Here is a 20,059-nt window from a genome sequence, read left to right on the forward strand (position 1 = left end):
ACATAGACAGTGTGTTCAGAACATCAACAGGATTACTTATAAAAAGTGATCATTTTCTTGTTGACCGTAATTGTGGTGTAATTGTATTCTATTGGCAAGAAAATCAATTAGCAAGATGTCAGCTCTTTGAGTGTTTGTTTTCTGTTGTTCTTACAGACATTGGCTGACTGGCATTGATTTGCTACATGACATTGAATAAATGTACGATCCAAAATTTGTTCACACACCCCCATACACTTGGAAAAAAGTCATTTTCTACCACAAAACTATTCAGAGACACCATGCCACCGGAATTCCAAATGAAACGCATGCATTCTCAGTAACGGTCAACTCAAGTCTAAAAATTGTTTCATGCGATCCAAGCAGACAAGCTAGTAAGCTCATATGAAATGCTTTCAGAGTTCTGCTGCCATCTGTTTTTGGAGGGCTAGTCATTCAGGCACTCACCTACCTATAGCAGTCAGGGCCTCATAGAAAAATAATGAACCAGCTCTGAAACTAGACAGACCGAAATGGAAACATATACTTTCCAGACACTTCTGGGAATAGCAGGCATCTCTACTCAAAAAGACGTCCAAACTACACATAAGAGCTCGGCTCAGTTTACAGGAAACAACTTGTCAGATTTCATAGTGATTAGTATGATACTAATACACATAGGAAGTAACTGTATCTGTACACAAACAGAAAATTTGGTGCCATTTTACAATAAGGCTACCCATACAAAGAGTTTATGAATGGTTTATAATCTGGATATTAATTAGGTTGTAACACTTTGTAAATTATTAATAGACGATTTTAAACAAGTTATAACACAACACAGTTTTCTTTTTATTATAGTTATATTATATTATAGTTACTACCATTTACAAGTGGCAAGAGGGACTTTACTGTAAAGTGGTACCAAAAATTCTATGGTTATTTCATGATTAACTACAAATATAAAGAAAAAAACACACAAATATCCACCAGCGCAGAGTTATATGATCTTCTAGACTATCTATTATATTATTATTATTAATATTATTATTATTATTAATATTATCGTATTACTACTGCGATGGGTTGGCTTCCCATCCTGGGTTATTCCCTGCTTTGCTCCTACAGGTTCTGGGGGAGGTTCTAGACTCCTGCAACCCTGCATAGGACAAATGAGCATAGAAGATGGGTGGGTGGGTGGATGGATAAATAATTTGTCGAGTACATACTGTATTTTTCATTACAATTTGTGTAACCGTTTAAGGCTTTGCTGGACTGACACAAGGGTATTTAGAACACAAGTCAATCAGCGAATCAATCAGAACGTGTGCCATCTGAAATTGAAAAATCAAACAAATCACACGACAAATATTACTTAATCATGTATCAACTGTGTGGATGTACATGCTGACTTTTTGATCTGTGCCTAATATTTTAAGCACGGTTTTAAGCCCCGCATCTGTGTGACATCGTTTCCTACTCCAAACAGGGAATGACCCATGTGTCCCTCTGTCTTGAGGGATGAACGGATCCATAGTGCAGCTAAATAAATAAAACACATAGCCTATGCTGCCACATGATTCCATCCATCCATTGTCAATACTCTAAGCAGGGGTGCAGGGTTCTGGAGCCTATCGCACAATCTACAGGTACAAGGCAAGGATTACCCAAGACAGAGTGCCAACCCAATCGCAGGGCACAAACACCATTCACTGATTCACTTTAGAATGTTTTTGGACTGTGGGGGGAACCCGGAGTACCCGGAGGAAAACCCATGACGACACGGGGAGAACATCAAACTCCACACGCATGGAGCCATGGCAGAGACTACAATCCAGGTCCCAGAGATGTGAGGAGACAGTGTTGGCCACCGTGTCACCCCAGCAACTGATTACGCCATTACAAAAAAAGAATGTCCCTTTTCTCAAGGTCATGAGAAAATTATTCTGTTGTCACCAGAACACTTATAGTCTGTTTCCCTGAAATCAAAAAAAATGATTTCCATTATCAGGGCCGGGTTTAAAAAAAACAAAAAAAACATTCTGATTCAAATAAATCTTCATTAGCAAAATCCAATATCGGTTCACAAAATCGCAAGATAGATTTTTTAATATACACCTTTTAGAGTTCATGGCCTTTTCCCGTGGATGCGTGAGACACGGTGAGAACCGTTACATGGATGGTACCATCAAGCCAAAAGGCAGATGTCTCAATGTATTTTGGATTTCAGAAATATGAAGATAGTTAAGAGCTGGACCAAAGCAAAGATCTGCAAAATGGAGGTGAAATACTGTGGAAATACCACAAATCCATCCATCCATCCATCCATCTTCTGTAAATGCGTATCCTATTAAGGGTCACCATGGGTCCAGAGCCTATATACTGTAGATCCCTGAAACCATTTAACAAGACATCATCCAGATGTGCAATCTGCAAAACCGCCCAATCCAAAATGTATTGGACATGTTAAATAAAAAGTTCATTAATGAAGCTGCTTTCAATTTTTATTGTACAATTTAATATTTTTAACAATGCACCAGGGCAGAGTATTCCTTGTACAATTTACAGCATTAGTTCTCTAAGAATCTCTTTCCTATCCAAGAAAACTGGTATTAATTCCATTTAATTCCCACTTTTCAAATCAAAATGTCTACAGTTGCTGCTGTATCAGTTATATTGAGTGGATACCCCTGTCTCGCCCGCGTGTTAGTGTATGTATATTCTCTAATATTTATTATCCGTCCTTTCTCCCCACTCCCTCATGCACTGCACTTGTCTTGTTTACACTGCATTGAAGTCTTGGGGAACATTATTTCATGTCACAGTATGCTAGGGATTGTATATAGATTGTATGACAATGAAGACCTACTTCACTTTATTTCCAACGCACTTCTAATAAACCACACTCCTTGTTGGGATTCTATCAGCCTGAGGGTCATACTGGCTGTAGAAAACAAAAACCCCAACAAACAAACCTAAATAAATAAATTCAAAATAAACAAATGTTTGACAAAATATATGTATAATAATAACACCAGTGAAACTCATCCATCTACTCTTGTTTTGAGAAATGAAGGCTATTCCATGGGAAATGTCTAAGTGACCCCAAACTTCTGAATGGTAGTGCATCTTTACTTTTACTCAATACAAAATGTCCCTAAAATTAAATCCCTAGTGCAAAAAACTATTGCAAATTTTGGAGTGACACGACACGCAGATCTTAGGACACCCTGCACCATGCTCATTGTTCTCCAAATTCCTGACATACCACAGAAGGGAATGTGGGAATATGGCTGCACCAAGGAGGGGGGGGAGGAGGCTGTTCATGTTGATGTCCATCAATGGGAAGCCAGAAGGTCGGCCTAATAATGCTTAGGGAGATATCACAAATTGGCTAAAGCTAGGAGAAGACACAGGCTTGGTACAACCATTCATTAGCTGAGGTAAATTAGCTTCCTGAGGGAGAGAAATGAGAGCTTTTATAAGGTCACATAGGTCCAGCTGACTGAATCCCTGGAAGGGGTTCTCCGTTTGCGAATATGTCGTTGAGGAGAATTATGGCTGGCAGGCCGTTGATTGAGTTTAGGTGCTCTCCATGGTTCTGGAGGTCACTGTTTTCTATGGTAGAGAGGGAGTGCCTGTACAACATTTCTACATATAAGAGCTTTGATATGCAAACTACATTCCATGCTGGTAAAATAAAGAGGTTAAAAATTTAGTTATTCCAATTCCTGATGATTTTGACTGAATTTTCTTTTACTCCTACTAATGACAGTAACAGGCTGTCATCACTAAAATGAACTTTGGACCAGTTCATGCTACTATGTGTTACTGACTTACAGTACATGGAAAGAAATTATTGTATTGGTTTTTCGTGCAATGGAGTACAGTAGTTGATATACACTGGAGATCAAAATTAGAGAAAAATTCATGAATTGTCCTTGTATATTGTATTTATTTATTCATATTTTTCTTACTTGTATTCTTTTTTGTATTAATGTTACTGTTAACTAGGGTTTGTGAGGAAACGTTATTTCAATTCTCTGTATGTTCTGTACATGTGGCAGAATTGACAATAAAGCTGACTTTGACTTTGATGAACACTTTTTCAGAAATAATGTCATTTTCATTGCTCAACATTTGAAGGAATTACTACTGTGGCTATACCATACTAATAGAACAGTGTTATACAAAATTAGTGATCAAAATTAGAAAACAGCAATGATTATAGCAAGAAGAAAGATCATAACTAAACTTTCTGAAGGTTACAACAGTCAGAAATTAATAGGAAGTGTACAGGCCGTTGCTTTGAATGACTTCAGCACATCTGTGGCCACAGGACATCACTAGTCTCTCACACAGCTCTGGTGAGATTTTGCTCCACTCTTCTTCAATCACTGTAGTTGGTGTCTTAGCCATAACTTTCTTGGCAATGATTTTGATTTTCTATTGGGTTTAGATCAGGACTCCTGGCTGGCCATTTCATAATTTCAGTGTTTCCAGTTTCAAGGAACTGCTTTACCTGTTTTGCTGTGCGACAGGGGGCGTTGTCCTGCATGAAAATTGCTTGCTGATTGGGTGATGAACGCAGGGAAGGAACCACATGTTGTCAAAGAAGGTTCTGATAAACATTTGCATTCACTCTGCCATGTAGCTATATAAAAGGCCCAGCTCCTGCTGCAGAGGACATTCCCCAAACCATGACACTTCCTCCTCCACCTTTCACTGACTTCTTAACACAGGTGGGGTTCAATCTTTTCCCAGTTTGACGACAAAAATAATGTTTCCCATCAGCCCCAACTAAATTAACTTGCTTTCATCACTAAAGTGAACTTTGGACCAGTTCTCCTCTGTCCACACAACATGCTCCTCAGCAAAGTCTAGTCTAGCCTTCTGATTCCTCCTGCTTATAAGAGGTTTGGTCACTGCAGATTAGGCTGTCAGTCCAAATGCTCTTAAACGTCGAGACTCCATATGATGAGACAGATCCTTACCCTTAAATGAGTTTGTGACATTGTAAAGGTGCAACATTCTAGAAATCGCAGATTTGGAACGACCAACTTCTCTTGCTATGACTGATAGGGTCACATCCCTTTGGCCATCATCTGGGCAACCTGCTGCCGGAGGGTTCCGGCTCAACATCTCGCAAAGTCGTTGATAACTACAAAGTTAAATAGGGTTTGTCAGATAATTAAGGCAATTAGCACCAGCTGCCAGATTAACACCAATAACTGGGAGGTATCTGAACGTGAACTCTAATTTTGATCAGTGTTCTTTTTCAGATATCTCATTTAAGTTTCTTATACTGTGCTTCTGAATTTATGTAACTCATGACATATGGTAAAATACTGCTCTTTTACTCCTGTTTGGATAATTTCGAAATAGGACTACGTAGTGACCTTGACATTTAAGAAATTGTAGGTTGTTCTCTAATTTTGATCTCCAGTGTATATCATGCTAAAATGGGTATGTGTAATAAATGTCCCTAAAAGTATCTCTTTAAAAATTCCATCTAAGCTTTAATTATCAAATAGATGTGGCTAATTATATTAAAAGAGAAATGTATTTTTAATGATAATATTAAATCTAAATATTTCATGAACAAACCTGATTCTGATCATGACATTCCTAACTAACCTACTCCTGATGGGGCCACATGAGGAATGACTGTCAGGCAAACTGGATGACATGACAGCTGAGTGCCGCAGATTATCCTGAGCGGCAGACACTCTCTCCCTCCATACAGACTTTTTTCAGAGGCTGGACTGTACTGTTCACAAGTGGTTCTGACCACTCCAGTCAGAAGAGGTTATGACCTACCGTTTGTGGAAGCAGGTTAACCAAAAGGAAATACCAATATTTCTGGGCTCTTACCAAGTCTGCTTGGACAGTACTCAATGTCGCGCCCTGCTTGTCTGATCCTCCCGTGTGCCACACCCCCCTCGTTAACCTTGTGTGAAATCCCGATGTTACCAGCTGTTTCCTGTTATTTCCAATTAATCCTGTGTATTTCAGTCTGTGTTCGAGTTCGTTTCCCCAGTCCTGTCATTGAAGTCTACACTATTTTGTGCAATGCCATGTCGTATTCTGAATAAACCCCTTGTTCCTGATTCCCCAATCTCTGCTCAACCCGTGGTCACGACACTCAAGGTGTTAAAGAAAAACACAGGCAGGCAGGAAAATTTCATCCAAAATGAGTGTAATAAAAACAGTTATTTTATATAAATTAGGTCATTTTCACATATCCCACAAGACAAAGACTAATGTCTATAGGTGAGAGCAAGTTTTGGGATCTGCCACAGGATCTGACACCATCGACCTTACAATCACAGGTAGAGTCCTCTCTCACAGAGCTTAGTAATTACTTCATACATAAACAATTACGTATGAACAATTATTCAAAGGCTAAGGTGTAACTTATTTTAAAGATAATTAACAGATGGCTATAAGCTACACCATGAAGTCCTCCAGAGCTATTTTAATTATTTATACTCCTTAACTAAAGGGGGCAGCACGGTGGTTTACACTGCTGCATCACCTCTGGCACAAGATTCCCACCTTCTGAACGAACTAGCCACGAAACTGAACACGGTCTTTGCAACAGCAATATAAAAACAACAGTACATGTTTGACGAAATTTTTCGTGACATTTTAGAGGCGGAGCTTTCCTTGTAGTCTTAGATCAGTCCTCACTGACACAAATGCATTAAAAGCAGGTGTGTCCAGACTTTCGACTGGTATGTTACTGTACATTAAACGTATTTTTTTCTACCACAGAACTGCATGTCCAAAGGGAGTATAACAACTTTATTTACCGTACAACAAACGGTATGGCGCAGGTGTCGCGCAGATATCATCCCCCTTTCGCATGCACGCGTACTGATAATGCCGCGGTGTTTTGACCTCATTTAAGGTTTAAGAAGAACGATTTAAACTGAATTTAAGATATTGCAGCTACATTATTGTAATTTCTAGAGTATAATCTGGGGGTCAAGGGATTTCAGCAGAATAAATATGAAGTCATTCTGACATTCCGATCCAGAGAGAGGGGGGGGGGGTATTTTGGCAGGGAGGAAAATTACATTTCATTGCATGTTTAAGGCTTGAATGCCATAACACGGAAGTCTACATAGAGATGATAAAATAGCGACATACAACCAATAATTCGCATTATACTTACTGTAGGTAATTACTTTAGAAACCCTTAAACCACTCGTTTTAAAACTTTTTCTGAATTAAATGCGGTTAAAACACCGCGATACTGAGAATGCGGGGGGGGGGGATTTCGGCACGACACATTAGTTTTACTTTGCTTGATGGTAAGTGAGGTATTTTAACATAGTACCTCCTTTCTTCTGCTGGGCGCCCCAGGTCTGGTAATCAGCGCGGTGTCTCCGCACACCACCGCGCAATCCTCCACGAACACGCAGTCTGGAAGGCTTTCATCAGCGGGTAGCTCAACCACCTGGAGTCCCAGTTCGTCCTTTAGGGTGCCAATGTGTAACTGCAGTTGGTGCTGGGCTTTGACTAGATCCACCTGACATAAACTGCTTCTCAGCGCTTCTTGTACCAGTGATGCAGGAATACCCCGTACGATTGCGTGCGTGAAGTTGCCAAAGCTTGCCATTGCTGCTGCTTTATTACTCAGCTGCTCTCAGAGCGTTATACAGTATACAGTATATACACGATATAGTTATTGGTGGGACGAGAATCCAGAGGCGTTTCTCAATACCAAAAACACAAAGACCGGTCTCGCAACCTTTGCCTTCACGGTCGATGAGGCGCAATGAATCGTGGGATTGGTCTCGTTCGGCGAGGATTTATCATTGATATTTGGGACAGGACAAGAACGACATCTGGGGATTTTTACTGTCCTCTGTACTTCTGTTCTTGAGTATTGGAACTGGTCTTAGGCAGTGAAAGATGGCATAAAACGGGTACATGAGAATTCAAGTATGGTCAAGTACGCATTTTTATAAAACCCCCAATTTTGATATTTAAATATTAATATCCAATATTTATCCATCAAAAGTTAAAAAGATCACTTTATAAATTTTTCTACTTATACTATATGTAATATTAAATTTCATTATTTTGTCTATTTTAATTTCATTTTTAAACTTTTTATTTCAGAATAAATCTTGTATTGTCGAGAATCCGTAACAGAACATTCACATTTTAAGTATATATCCCGCATTTGATTACCTCTCTCAGAGTCGGAAGTCGGATTACAACGTCATGAAAAACGTCACCTCCTGTCGGAAACACGCCTCCTTTGCGATGTTGATGTCGGAGGGAGTTTTGTTGTACGAGATTCCCATATGTCGTCACATTAATTCTATTTTATAAATATTTCAAAATGTTTATTTTGTTAAATGTATTAATAGTTATAAATGTAATTGCACGTGGTCGATTTAGAGAATACTAGGCCTATATCATGACCGTAAATAGTATCCTAGCATGCAATATTAGACTTTTACCAGACTTGTTCGTGTTTTTTGTTTGTTTGTGGTTTGCTTGCCTATCGAAAAAAAAGAATATCGCTATGGATCTACTAAAATGTTATAAAGCTTTTAATGTGGTTTGAGTTCGTGTTTCTTGTTTGTCTCTCGAAAAAAAAAGAATCTCGCTCCAAATCTAATAAAATATAAGCATACGTTTTCACTGCAGCTCCCTAATTAACTAATCAGAGGACTGATTGGGGTTTGAACTGCTGATCTAAAGGTTACCGCAAGTTGAGGGAGGCGTAAAAACAATTTCCCCAAGGGGATCAATAGAGTATCTATAAAGTATCTATAAAAACCTGCACACACACCGGATCTGCTCAACCCTGGTAAACACTAACAAAGGCACTTCTTAGGGGGGGCTGTGGGTATCTGAGTATTTTATTAGGCTGGTATCAGTGTCTACAATAACAGTTCATGGAGTCATTTCCCTATTTGCTCTAACCTGTTCCCAAAATATTTTATGTGCCAGCTACACATCGGGCACAATGGGGGGGGGGATTAAAAATTAGCCCTGGTGTCCCCATGATGACTTTTGCTAAGCGGCTGTGGGGTTTCCCACGATGAAAATGCCCAGCATGCCCAGTTTAACAGCCAGTCCAGGCCTGTGCACAAGTAATTCCCTTTCATTTTGAGAACCTAGGATGTAAACATGTCTTGTCTTGCAACATTCAATACATAACATTAAATATATTTTAATTACATTTTCCAACTTTTCTTTGTTTGCAGTATTATTTAGATTTGTAGACCAGCCGTTTCACATCAGTAATGTGGACAAATGTAAGAAACAACCTTTGCGCAACGTATAAAATAGCAAGAAAGAGTTTCTGGTTTGCTTTTCTTTTACGGGGTTAGTGGGCTTAGTTTTTAAAACCACTAAGTTAAATCTGCACCTGGATTGGCAGTTAATAAAAATGTGTTTAATGGCTCTAAATCATACCTCCTATTGTTGTTGTAACATTGTAATATTCCTTGACACATGCTTTGTACATGTCGCCCCTTCTGAATTGCCAAATGGGAAAATGTTAAGATCTTATTTGTTTGCAGGATAATATGGTATCACACCTTTTGAGATCATAGTACTGGAATAGCTCCTGCCCATAAAATCTTCCATAAATCTTCAGCATCACCCCCCACTGGTGGAGTGAGCTCCCAGCATAATTTACATTTTATTCATTTAGCAGATGCCTTTAAAGTTATTGTGCAATTGAGAAAGCAGGGTTAGCCATCTCTGGAGCAGTTGGGGTTAAAGGCCTTGATCAAGGGCCCAGCAGTCATCAGTCTGCCTGGGATTTAAACCAGTGACTTTTCAATCACAGGCACAGCATCCTAACCCAGTGAGCCACACATTGCCCCTCAGTCAAACGTCACTTACATATTTTCTTAACCCAGCACATAGCACCCACATTTTTACAATCTATATGATACTGATACTAACAATACATTCATTTTGCTATTTGTACAGGACAGATTGCAAGAACATAGGGATTACTCAGTTTCCATTATTCACATATCCCATCTTGCTATGCCGTGAGACACATATATAGAGGTGAGAGTGAAGCCTGGGGCCCGAGCACATGGTCAGCTATTTTTCCAGAGCAGTTTGGGGTTAGGGGCCCTATTCAAGGGCCCCGCAGTTACATGATCACTCTGCCAGGTACTGCATTACCGCTGCACCTTTGGCCTCACAGATCCACTTTTCTGATGAAGAATAGTGTTGCTGTATTTACCTAAATTGTAAAAACACTGAATAAATGACTTGTTCTCCATTCTGGCTGTGTATGTCATACTGGATGAAAGCCCTTGTATGAAAGACAAAACGAATCAAGTCAAAATGTAATGTGGTTTCCTAATAGGATTTCCAGGTTCTGGCAAAACACGTAGCCCAAGAACGTCCCAAAAACTGTACTAGATGGCCCAATACCAGCCCAAATAAAAAACAAAAAATATTTTTTTTGTTATATTTTTGAATATAACAAATATTGACCTTGCACCTCATTTTATCAGGTAGCCTTTGTCAATGATTCATTGTTTAAGTTACATTGTCCATCATAAATATCAGAGAAAGTGGGTTATATTTCGGCTTCATATTTTAGTCACTGGAGTTGACTTATAGAGTTGAAATGCTGTTATCTGGTACAGCAATTACAGGAAGCAGGTCTAAGCCGTAACGGTGCTGGGAGGTTCTCTGTCTTGTTTTTTCTCAATCTCACTGAATATCTGTTTCCTCTGTATTTTGTTGTCTGCTGCACAGCTGGAGGGCCATTTAAATGTCTTCCTGTTGTCAGATTTTTGTAACTTTTGGCAACAGTTAGACTGCAATATAACTGTGATTTCTCTTACAGGCTATTGTTTCTAATACCCACAGCTGTTCTATGTAATTCTTATGTGCTATACTCTATGTCAGAGTGCATCACTTGGCTGAGATGGGAAATTAATTAGTATTAGTAATCCTCCACCCTATCTGTCCAAGTTCACCTTCAGTGGAACTTTATACAATCAATAAACTTACAATGTGCAGTTTTCACTTACTTCCAATTTGCTTATATGTAATTCCATTAAAAAACACAATTAATGCCACATAATTACCTAGATTTAAGGTCACGTTTTTCTCTACAAATGAACTGATGTGCCAAACCTGAGGTCCAGTTGCAGAGCAATCCATAATGGTTTTTACTTCACCCAAAACCAAAACAATGTCCAGAACCCATAGTTGTACAGCAGGCAGAAAGGTCAGTCAACCAAACCAAGATAGACCCAGGAAAAGAATCTCAATCAATAGCACTACAAAGAATCAGGGTCAGGCAGACAATCCAAGGGTCAAACAACCCAAGTTATACTAATACTTTAAGGTAGTGTTTCCCAATCTGGTCCTCGGGGACCTGCAGACAGTCTGTCTGGTGGTCCCTGGGGATTTGGTTGGGAAATACTGTTCTAGGGAAATGCTCAGTAGAGAGTACATCTCACGATACATCGGAATGAGCTGCTGGAAACACCTGGCATTTAACAAGTTACACAGAAAACAGTAAGCAGGTGATATTACTTACTCATGGAAGGTGATCAGGGCAGAGTAGAAGGTTGTATGGAAGATCCAGGCTGGCTCTGGAATTAAACACCTGATAATTGAATAAAAATTGATTGGTTGAAATTTATTGCTGCTTTCAAAGAAAAGCCATATTGAGGATAACAGATCCTATTGGTCCAGCAATATTTTAGGGGGGAAATCTATGATATATTTGTAGATGTCAATACAAATTTCACACAGAAAAACAAGAACTTCAAAGGGGATCCCCTCCCATGGTCTGTGTGGATCCCAATGCCCCAGTGCAGTGACAGAGACACTATGCTGTAAATATGGTGCCATCTTTCAGATGAGACATAAAACTGAGGTCCTGACTCTCTGAGGACATAAAAGATCCCTGGGCACCAGGGTTGGGGCCATTCTGGAATGCATTGATCAATTCCATGAAATTCAAATTCAACTCCAATTCTGTTCCCCGTAGTTTTTTTTTCCAATCCCAGCTCCAGTTCCATTTCCTGATTTGGACTGGAATTGATCAATGCATTCCGGAATGGCCCCAACCCTGCTGGGCATTGGTGGTTCCCCAATGCCCTGGCTAAAATTGCCCACTGTAACCCTATAAAATCTGGCCTCCTAATCGTCCCCTATATCTACTTGGTGAATTCTCTCCTGCCCCTTCATCACCAAAGCTATTGTGTGGTGAGTGTACTGGCACAGAATGGCTGTCGTCACATATCATCCAGGTGAGTACTACACAGTGGTGGGTGGAAGAAGTGGTTCCCCATTGGTTCTGTAAAGTGCTTTAGGTGTCTTGAAAAGCGCTATATAAATGTAGCATTCACATTCATAAGCTAATCTTCTATATGTCACTCTTTCCACAGTTTAACAGCAGAGCGCTAGACAGCACCGTCAGAAGTCCAGATGCTTTGCTGAGCAGTAGAATAGCTTTTCTGAATGAATCATGGTCTTTCCTATAACTAAAAGATTGAGAAATGTAATGTGAAAAACATTTGTCTAGGGAGAGTATTTCTATGGTGCCATCTAGATAGCCCTAGATGGAATGTTCCCTCAGACATCTATAAGCACATTCCTCCATACCCCAGGACAGCCGTTAGTCGTTACTTGGTCCAGATCTTCTCATTTATCCTGACTGGTTTTAAGATTCCAGGAGTACCACCTTCTGCCTTTCTCCCAAATATCCTTCTTAAGAGGTTGTATATAGGCTACTTGAGTATTTTCCCGATAAGCTTTTGAATTAACTAAAAAAGATTTCAGGTGAATCAGAATTAGTGGTATTAATTATACTGAAAAGAGTCCTAAACAATTAAGAAATATATTTTTTGTAAAATCCTCATATAAACAGTAGCAATTCAAGTCCAGTGAAAGGTCTATTCATATTACCTTATTATATAGTTAATATATCAAATTAACCTCACAATAACCAATATTATTCCATAGCCTACAGTTTTACATATTTAATACATTGCTGAGACAATTCAAATATTGACTCAAGATATAATTAAAAACCTCTCCTGGGATTCAGACCTTGTGACCCATTTAAAAATTTGCATAATTTTAGATATACATGATGACGTGTAGACGTGATAGCAGAGGTGGACATTTCAGGTCCACAAATTAAAAGTTCAGACCAAGATGTTGTTTCAATCAACCAGTTGAGTATAATGAGTCACAGTCACAGAGCTGATGATGCGGAGCGTAACGTCAAATTTTAAAATGACTAGCATGCTTTCCAGTCCCTCCCATTTGTGCTTATCCGTGTTCACTCCAGTGATTTAATGAATATCAACATCATAAAGTACATGTAGTATAAAACATGAAAAAAACAATATATTTCACATTACCACCTGGTGTCTTAATCCGATTAAAGTGTACATAACTTTTGACAGACGTCAAATTTTAAACCGATAACATCTAGCGATGCACTTTGTCCTGTTGGGTAGGACAACCAGGCACATATTTAATCTAGAAATCACTCAGTACCGAGTAGTCTACCAGTTTACAGTTAACCATTATCACAGGATCAGGATAAACATAAAATTATTTATATACTCCTAATATTGCATGCACAGATCCAGTGAAAAGATCTACTCACTTGATTAACCGTGTCGTCCTTGTCATTGTCCTCCTTTTTCGCAAATTCATTGTTGTTGCCTCTATCTGAATCAGTTTTTTCCAGCTTGAACTGTGAAGCGCACGCTGCAGCCAAAGTTACTTTGTATGAACTGCGTTCACCTGGTGCGCTACTTGAACGCTACCGAAGTCTTACAAGGTTGTGTTCTTGGTCCAATTCTGTTTTTTTTTTTTTTTACTTAGACAATATTTCTTGCGTGGTCACATATTTAAATCCCAACTGAAAAGAGCCTTAGACTGCTTTGGCGAGTCACTGTCCTCCACAGACCCAACATCTTATATGGAAAATTGGACCACTCTACTGTTTTATGTTGATGGATAGATTGCATGAAAACCAAATTAACCCGAGGAAAAAGCACAAGAATTTCCTCTGCAGAGAACATATTTAACTACCTTTAGGCTGTCAAGAATGCTTTGCGGTTGGCTAACTGAACCAGAAATATGTTAATAGCGTAGATACTTACCATACCAAATATGGTAATATTGTTACGTGTTGGGTCTTCGAGTATTCGCCATCTGGAGCTGTTTAGTGCTACAGAATAAAAAGGATGGTAGGGAGAAAACTACTTGACTACTCAATCAATTTCCTTCAAGTTTACTTCATTTCCAAGATTTCTTATGATGCGAGCTAGGTCTTATCTAGCGTGCATATTTCTGCTAAACTTTAACATTCTAAAGGATTTATATAGGCTAATAAAATAGTAAACCCATCACAGCTTGATTTCCTAGTACTTGTAAGTAATTACTGGTTCACATGTAGGACTGGTATTTGTATCTGGAGTTATTTCCTCTGTGGAGCTGTAGTTAGTCACAACCAAAGGCAAAAGACGAAGTATTCGATTACTGTTATTATTCACCGTGTTGCATTGATTCCTAGGAATATTTAATTATTATTACAATGGATTATCATTAATTGATTATATTGATGGATATCATTGATCTCGTTTCAAAATAACTGCGTTTTAAAAAGTTTGTCATGAACACGTCAAAGAAACCAAACGAAATGTCGATTGCATTATACGTTGCGTTTTCATGGATGTTTTTCTTGGATGTCTTTACGAAAAGTTTACGAATATGGTCAGATTTCTAACGTGTAATTATCCGGTAGCAATATAAATAGCAAATATTCGCAGATGCTTAAAAAGCAGATCCCGAGGCGTTCCGAGTAAGGGTAAATTCATAATTCAAAAAGGAAGGAGAAAAAAATGAGACGGGGTGGTGCTTGGCTTGGATGGAGAAAACGCCGAGAAACATTCCTGGCATAGTTTGGGAACAGTTCAGCAGTCAGCCACCGGTACGTCAGCTTTCACTACGCTATAAAAGAGCTGCTGTGCTGCGTTTAGGCAGACTGCAACTGAAAGCCGATCTCTGCACAGATCTCACAATCGCAGCATAAGAAACAGGGAAGGGCGAAAATCAACGAAGACTATAATTATTCACCCGATAAAGTCAACGATCGAGTTGCAAATATATATTTCTGTCTGAAAATCGCGGGAAAGGCGGAGAATGTTTCTCTTATTCATACTTTGTCTTTTCCTTGGAAGCTTCAGTATGGTAAGTTCAGTGTAAATGTTTATTTGGTGTTAGTTTTTTTTCTGTTATGGACGCGTGTCGATATTTTGCAGAATGTGTTTAATTTTAAATTGAATACGAAAGATTTTTTTTAAATGAAGATACCGTTTTGCCAATTTCTTCTTGTGATATTAAGTTACCAAACCAGCTGTAGTGCTGAAAAGTGTAAAACACCCGGATCTAACAGACAAAATGAAGATGGGATCGGACTTTATCGATAGCTGTTAAAGGTCTCTTAAAGCTTTCATTTATTCACAGGTGCATTGTTCCTGCCCGGCGAAATGCATGTGTCCTCCTGAGGTTCCCGTCTGCGCACCGGGAGTGAGTCTTGTTTTTGATGGATGTGGGTGTTGCAAGGTCTGCGCCAGACAGCTTAATGAGGATTGCAGCAAACTGGAAACATGCGACCACACGAAAGGACTGGAGTGCAACTTCGGGGCCAGCCTGGGTGAGACGCGAGGCATATGTCGAGGTATGCATAAACCAGGCGAACGATTTTAATTTAAAACGATATAACTTTATATCGTGAACCTGCTTTAGTTGGTGCATAGTTCCGTTTCGTTTCACTAAATTCCGGTACGTGGAGTAGATCCTGTTAACGAACTGAAAGCCGATACTTTGTTATACTACTGATATTATAAACGAGATACTTTCTTTTCAAACAGCTAAGTCAGAGGGGAGACCCTGTGAATACAACAGCAAGATCTATCAGAATGGCGAGAGCTTCCAGCCAAACTGCAAGCACCAGTGCACCTGCATCGATGGAGCCGTGGGATGTATTCCGCTGTGCCCTCAGGAGCTCTCCTTACCCAATCTGGGATGCGCAAACCCCAGGCTTGTTAAGGTGCCTGGCCAGTGCTGTGAGCGGTGGGTCTGTGCGGAAAGCAAGCAGACGGACTCCATTAACATAATCTTCAAGGATGGCTTGACAGATGAGTCAGAGAATGACCTCACCAACAGAAATGAACTTATCTCCCTGTTTAAAGGAGGTCTCAAGTCTCTACCTGGTGAGAATCGACTTCTGTGTGCTTATTGTTGACAGACATCGGTCGTCTTTGTGTACTATAAGCTAACATTGAATAGGAATTGCTCATCGTGTTTTTTTTCCACTGTTTTGCAGTCTTTAGAATCCAGCCTGAGAGCCACATGTTCGATGAACAGAAATGCATCACCCAAACTACAGCTTGGTCCCAGTGCTCGAAGTCCTGTGGGAAAGGTATTTCCACCAGGGTCACCAACAGTAACGAAGAATGCAAACTGGTGAAGGAGTCACGCCTCTGTGAAGTACGGCCATGTGGCCATTCCTCCTACTCTGCTCTAAAGGTATAGTCACATCTCCAGAGTAAATATATCTGCAATAGAATTAGCTTTTATGAAAACTGTAAAAGCATCAGCCATAGAGAAACCCCTTAGTAAAATGTTCTTGGCTTTGTCTTTTGTAACAGAAGGGAAAGAAGTGCAGCCGGACCAGAAGATCCAGTCAGCCAGTGAAGTTCACCTATGCAGGTTGTAGGAGCCTCAAGAAGTACAAACCCAAGTACTGTGGTACCTGTGTGGATGGCCGCTGCTGCAGCCCGCAGCAGACCCGAACGATAGCAGTCAAGTTCCGCTGCGAAGACGGCGAATCTTTCAACAAGAACGTCATGATGATTGAGTCCTGCAGGTGCACCTTCAACTGTCCCCATGGCACCGAAGGTTCCCACCCCTTCTACAGACTCTTCAATGACATCCACAAGTTTCGAGACTAAGCCCTATTCAGTTATCGCAACCATCAACAATAGCATTAGGGCCAATTGAAACTGAGGGGCTCACATTACGTCTAATTGAACACCATCCCTTTAAATTCCCAAGGAATTATGGACGTATCTCGAAGACTAAAGGAAATGCACTATGTAGCCAAAAACTATGCCAGCATAGTTGTTTCTTTTTTTTTTTATCCTCGCTTCATAATATTGGAGCAATATTGTTAGCTTCATAATGGAGCAATTTGTAATAAAATTTGTAGCGTGAAGATGCTAATACTGATTAGTTTTGTATATTTTGAATTATGAACACCAGACATGACTTAAACTGTATAGATTCATGTATATGTACATACACAAGTAATTTAATTCTTTGTTTGACCTGTAAAGTAAGATAGACACCACATTAGGCTTGTTCAACTACTCTGTGGTCACATTCCGTCCCAATGTGGACAAAATGATTCACTTTTTGCGGCAGCTATTAAATAATGTCTCCATTTCAGCATTGAAAGAGAAAATGTGTAAAAAAGAATGAATGATTTATCATTATTTATCAAAATGTAGCTACTTTATTTGAACATAAAGTGTTATACTAAATTGTTAAATAATAATTTTATATGTTATAGACAAAAATATAGATTTATTTATGAAACATTGTATTTCCTCTATGTTTTATTAAAAGAAAAATAAAGCTGAAAATAAAGACTTACAGCTGTGAAAATCTGATTCAAACTTATGCTACTTTGTAAGTTCCAGAAAAAGGGAATTGCTTTACTGGTATTGTATGGACATTAACACATCTAGCCATACTAATAAATTCAAATCTACATTTATTTTAAGTTAACATTTTTAATTCAGCTTTGTCCTTTTCACTAGTTCTAGTAAGGGCATGATTTAAAAGAACCATGGTAATAAGGTGGATGGTATGCCAGGAATTTCAAGTACTTACCCAGCCAGACCTGGGGGCTATGTAAAGGATACTTTTATTACAAAACAAAACTACACATTGCAGACAGTGTGCCATCGTATGATTTCAGGGTGTCCAGACCCATCAACAAATCCAAGGTAAAATTTAGGGTCAAATGCATATATATTATGGAAGGACACAATGAAATAGTTATTTTTCCAAAGGACTTATTGCCCATTTATTTTGACCAAATGTAAACCATCATAGATCCAAGCATGCAAAGAAACAGCGGGTGAAGATATGGTGGAAATTATCTTAAGCGCCAAACTGGGTAAATCTTTATATAAATTTATGTTGCGGAATCTTTCATCCAGGTAAAGAAACAGCTTTGGAATGTTCTACTGGATTAGAAGACACCCTGATAGGCTGCAGATGCTGCAAACTATTTCTAGGCATTATGTCAACTTTGTAGGGTGGCACAGTAGTTCAGTTGCTGGCATTACTACCTCCTACCTCCACCCATGTGATGGAGATTTTCCTTCCACAGTCCAAATACATGTAGTTAGGCTAACTGGTGTCTCTAAATTGCCCAAAGTGTAGCATTGTGTGAGTGCATGCATGTTATGAGCTGTTTAATGGACTGGCATCCCATCCAGGGTGTATGTTAGCCTTGTTCCTTATGCTGCCTGGGTTAGGCTCTGGCTTCTCCTGTGATCCAGACTAGGACATGAAATATGGATGTCAACTTCAAAATATCTACAGACACCTGTGATTTACCTGTAAAGGGTCAATTACAATAAGTATCTACAAATCTTATAATCAGATTAGTAGAATATCTGTGGAAGGTTAATCAAAAGCATTTTGAAGAACATATCCTTTAGGTTCATGGTCAAAATAGCTGTAAAATACAATATGAAGTTAATTACTATGAATATATGTACTTATTTAGAAGTTAACATGTCTCTGTTTATGTGTACATTATCAGAGCATGGAATTGTATATATAAAACCATACAGTGGTGAAATATTTCAGGCTTGTCATTCACAAAACAAGCATCCTAGAGATGAAAAAAACTTCAGCAACACGTACAAATTAATTCCAGATAAAACATTTGCAGGGACACTTTTTCAAAACAAATTGGAAAAACAATGTATATGTGTTGTTCTCAGTAATGGCACACAGAAGCACTAAGAGTCTCTGACACACATATACACCTTCAACTTTAAGACTTAACGGATTACATCATTCCCTGAAACAAAGAGTGTTTATAAGACAAAGGCATTAACAATTCAGCTTCATTAAACGTACGTAATGCAGGGTGCCTAACAGCCAAAATGGCAGAAACAACTATTACAACATGTTGGAGACCGCCACATGTTTATGTCACCTCTTTTACAGGCCTCATGTTTATAACTCCAGGTCAATTTTCTGTATTATTGGGCCCAAGTAAGCAGGCATTTTTACAGACATCCTTCTCATAAAACCGTATCTTCGCTTTCAAAGTGCCACCTTGTGGTCAAAAGGGGAACACTTGCATAGTCATAGAGCAAATCCAAATCTTATCTCACATTAAAAGCATTCAGTGTTACATAATATATTGCAAAGTTAACAATCAGTATAACAAACTCCTTAAGTGTAATTTAACTTTTCTGACTGTCAATAAAAAAAAGAAGACATTGCAAGACTTTCTACGACTCCCAAAATGTATATATAAAGTCTGTATGTGTTTATGTATATGATTGACTGTCAATATGACCAATGATAAACTACCATGAAACCCAAAACTGCCAAATGTACTTTTAAATTTCTGACAGAATTCTTAAAAACTGCTCATTATTCAAATATATGTAGAGGGGGTGAGTAAAGATACATGCAGCAGCTAAGTAAGAATTGTATAAGGGAAGGTATAGCAAAGAACGGATATTATACATTGATCAAGGTCTGATCATTTACTGTGATAATTCTATTGTACTGACAGACTTTGGAAGATTTATGATTTCTGTAGCCTGTTTCAATCTTTGTGCTGGATGTGGATGACCTGTGTACGTTTTTTGCGGTTAGGTAGAAAAGACCACCTTGTAAAAACTGCAGTGTGATTTGTTAGTTGTTTCCATACTATGCTAGCCTCCCAAAAAAAACAAAGTATTGGCACAGTGAATGACGTAAGAAGCCTTTCTTGCCA

The 20,059-nt window shown here is 38.9% G+C and overlaps 2 protein-coding genes across 8 annotated transcripts in view; one reads left to right on the forward strand and one right to left on the reverse strand.

The window, feature by feature from the left end:
- Positions 1–15,262, reverse strand: part of ddah1 (dimethylarginine dimethylaminohydrolase 1) — a 29,265-nt gene extending 14,003 nt beyond the window's left edge. The window contains exons 1-4 of one of the 7 annotated variants that reach the window (XM_023792811.2): positions 15,182–15,262; positions 14,121–14,188; positions 13,619–13,722; positions 11,531–11,599 (exon numbers count right to left, since the gene is read on the reverse strand). In XM_023792811.2, the coding sequence (XP_023648579.2) occupies positions 11,531–11,534 (4 nt within the window). In that variant the 5' untranslated portion in view covers positions 11,535–11,599; positions 13,619–13,722; positions 14,121–14,188; positions 15,182–15,262. Of the gene's footprint in view, positions 1–451; positions 467–7,324; positions 8,157–8,184; positions 8,221–11,530; positions 11,600–13,618; positions 14,090–14,120; positions 14,189–15,181 lie in introns of those variants that run through there. The other 6 variants (XM_023792810.2, XM_023792812.2, XM_023792815.2 and 3 more) reach the window with 6 other exon arrangements.
- LOC111833985 (CCN family member 1-like) lies at positions 14,939–17,679 on the forward strand. Its single transcript, XM_023792808.2, has 5 exons — positions 14,939–15,210; positions 15,487–15,700; positions 15,894–16,235; positions 16,349–16,551; positions 16,674–17,679. Exons 1-5 carry the CDS (start codon positions 15,163–15,165, stop codon positions 16,974–16,976), a joined length of 1,110 nt encoding a protein of 369 aa, XP_023648576.2. The 5' UTR covers positions 14,939–15,162; the 3' UTR covers positions 16,977–17,679.
- Positions 17,680–20,059: the final 2,380 nt, after the last annotated feature.

Source organism: Paramormyrops kingsleyae, chromosome 15 (genome assembly GCF_048594095.1).
Source record: "Paramormyrops kingsleyae isolate MSU_618 chromosome 15, PKINGS_0.4, whole genome shotgun sequence".
NCBI classification, from domain to species: Eukaryota; Metazoa; Chordata; class Actinopteri; order Osteoglossiformes; family Mormyridae; genus Paramormyrops; species Paramormyrops kingsleyae.

Excerpts from the sequence above, each read along its gene's own strand:
- LOC111833985 (XM_023792808.2), top strand. The coding sequence starts at position 15,163 with ATGTTTCTCTTATTCATACTTTGTCTTTTCCTTGGAAGCTTCAGTATG. Across the intron at positions 15,701-15,893 it reads GACGCGAGGCATATGTCGAG|CTAAGTCAGAGGGGAGACCC; the intron begins GTATGCATAAAC and ends CTTTTCAAACAG. Across the intron at positions 16,552-16,673 it reads CCTCCTACTCTGCTCTAAAG|AAGGGAAAGAAGTGCAGCCG; the intron begins GTATAGTCACAT and ends CTTTTGTAACAG.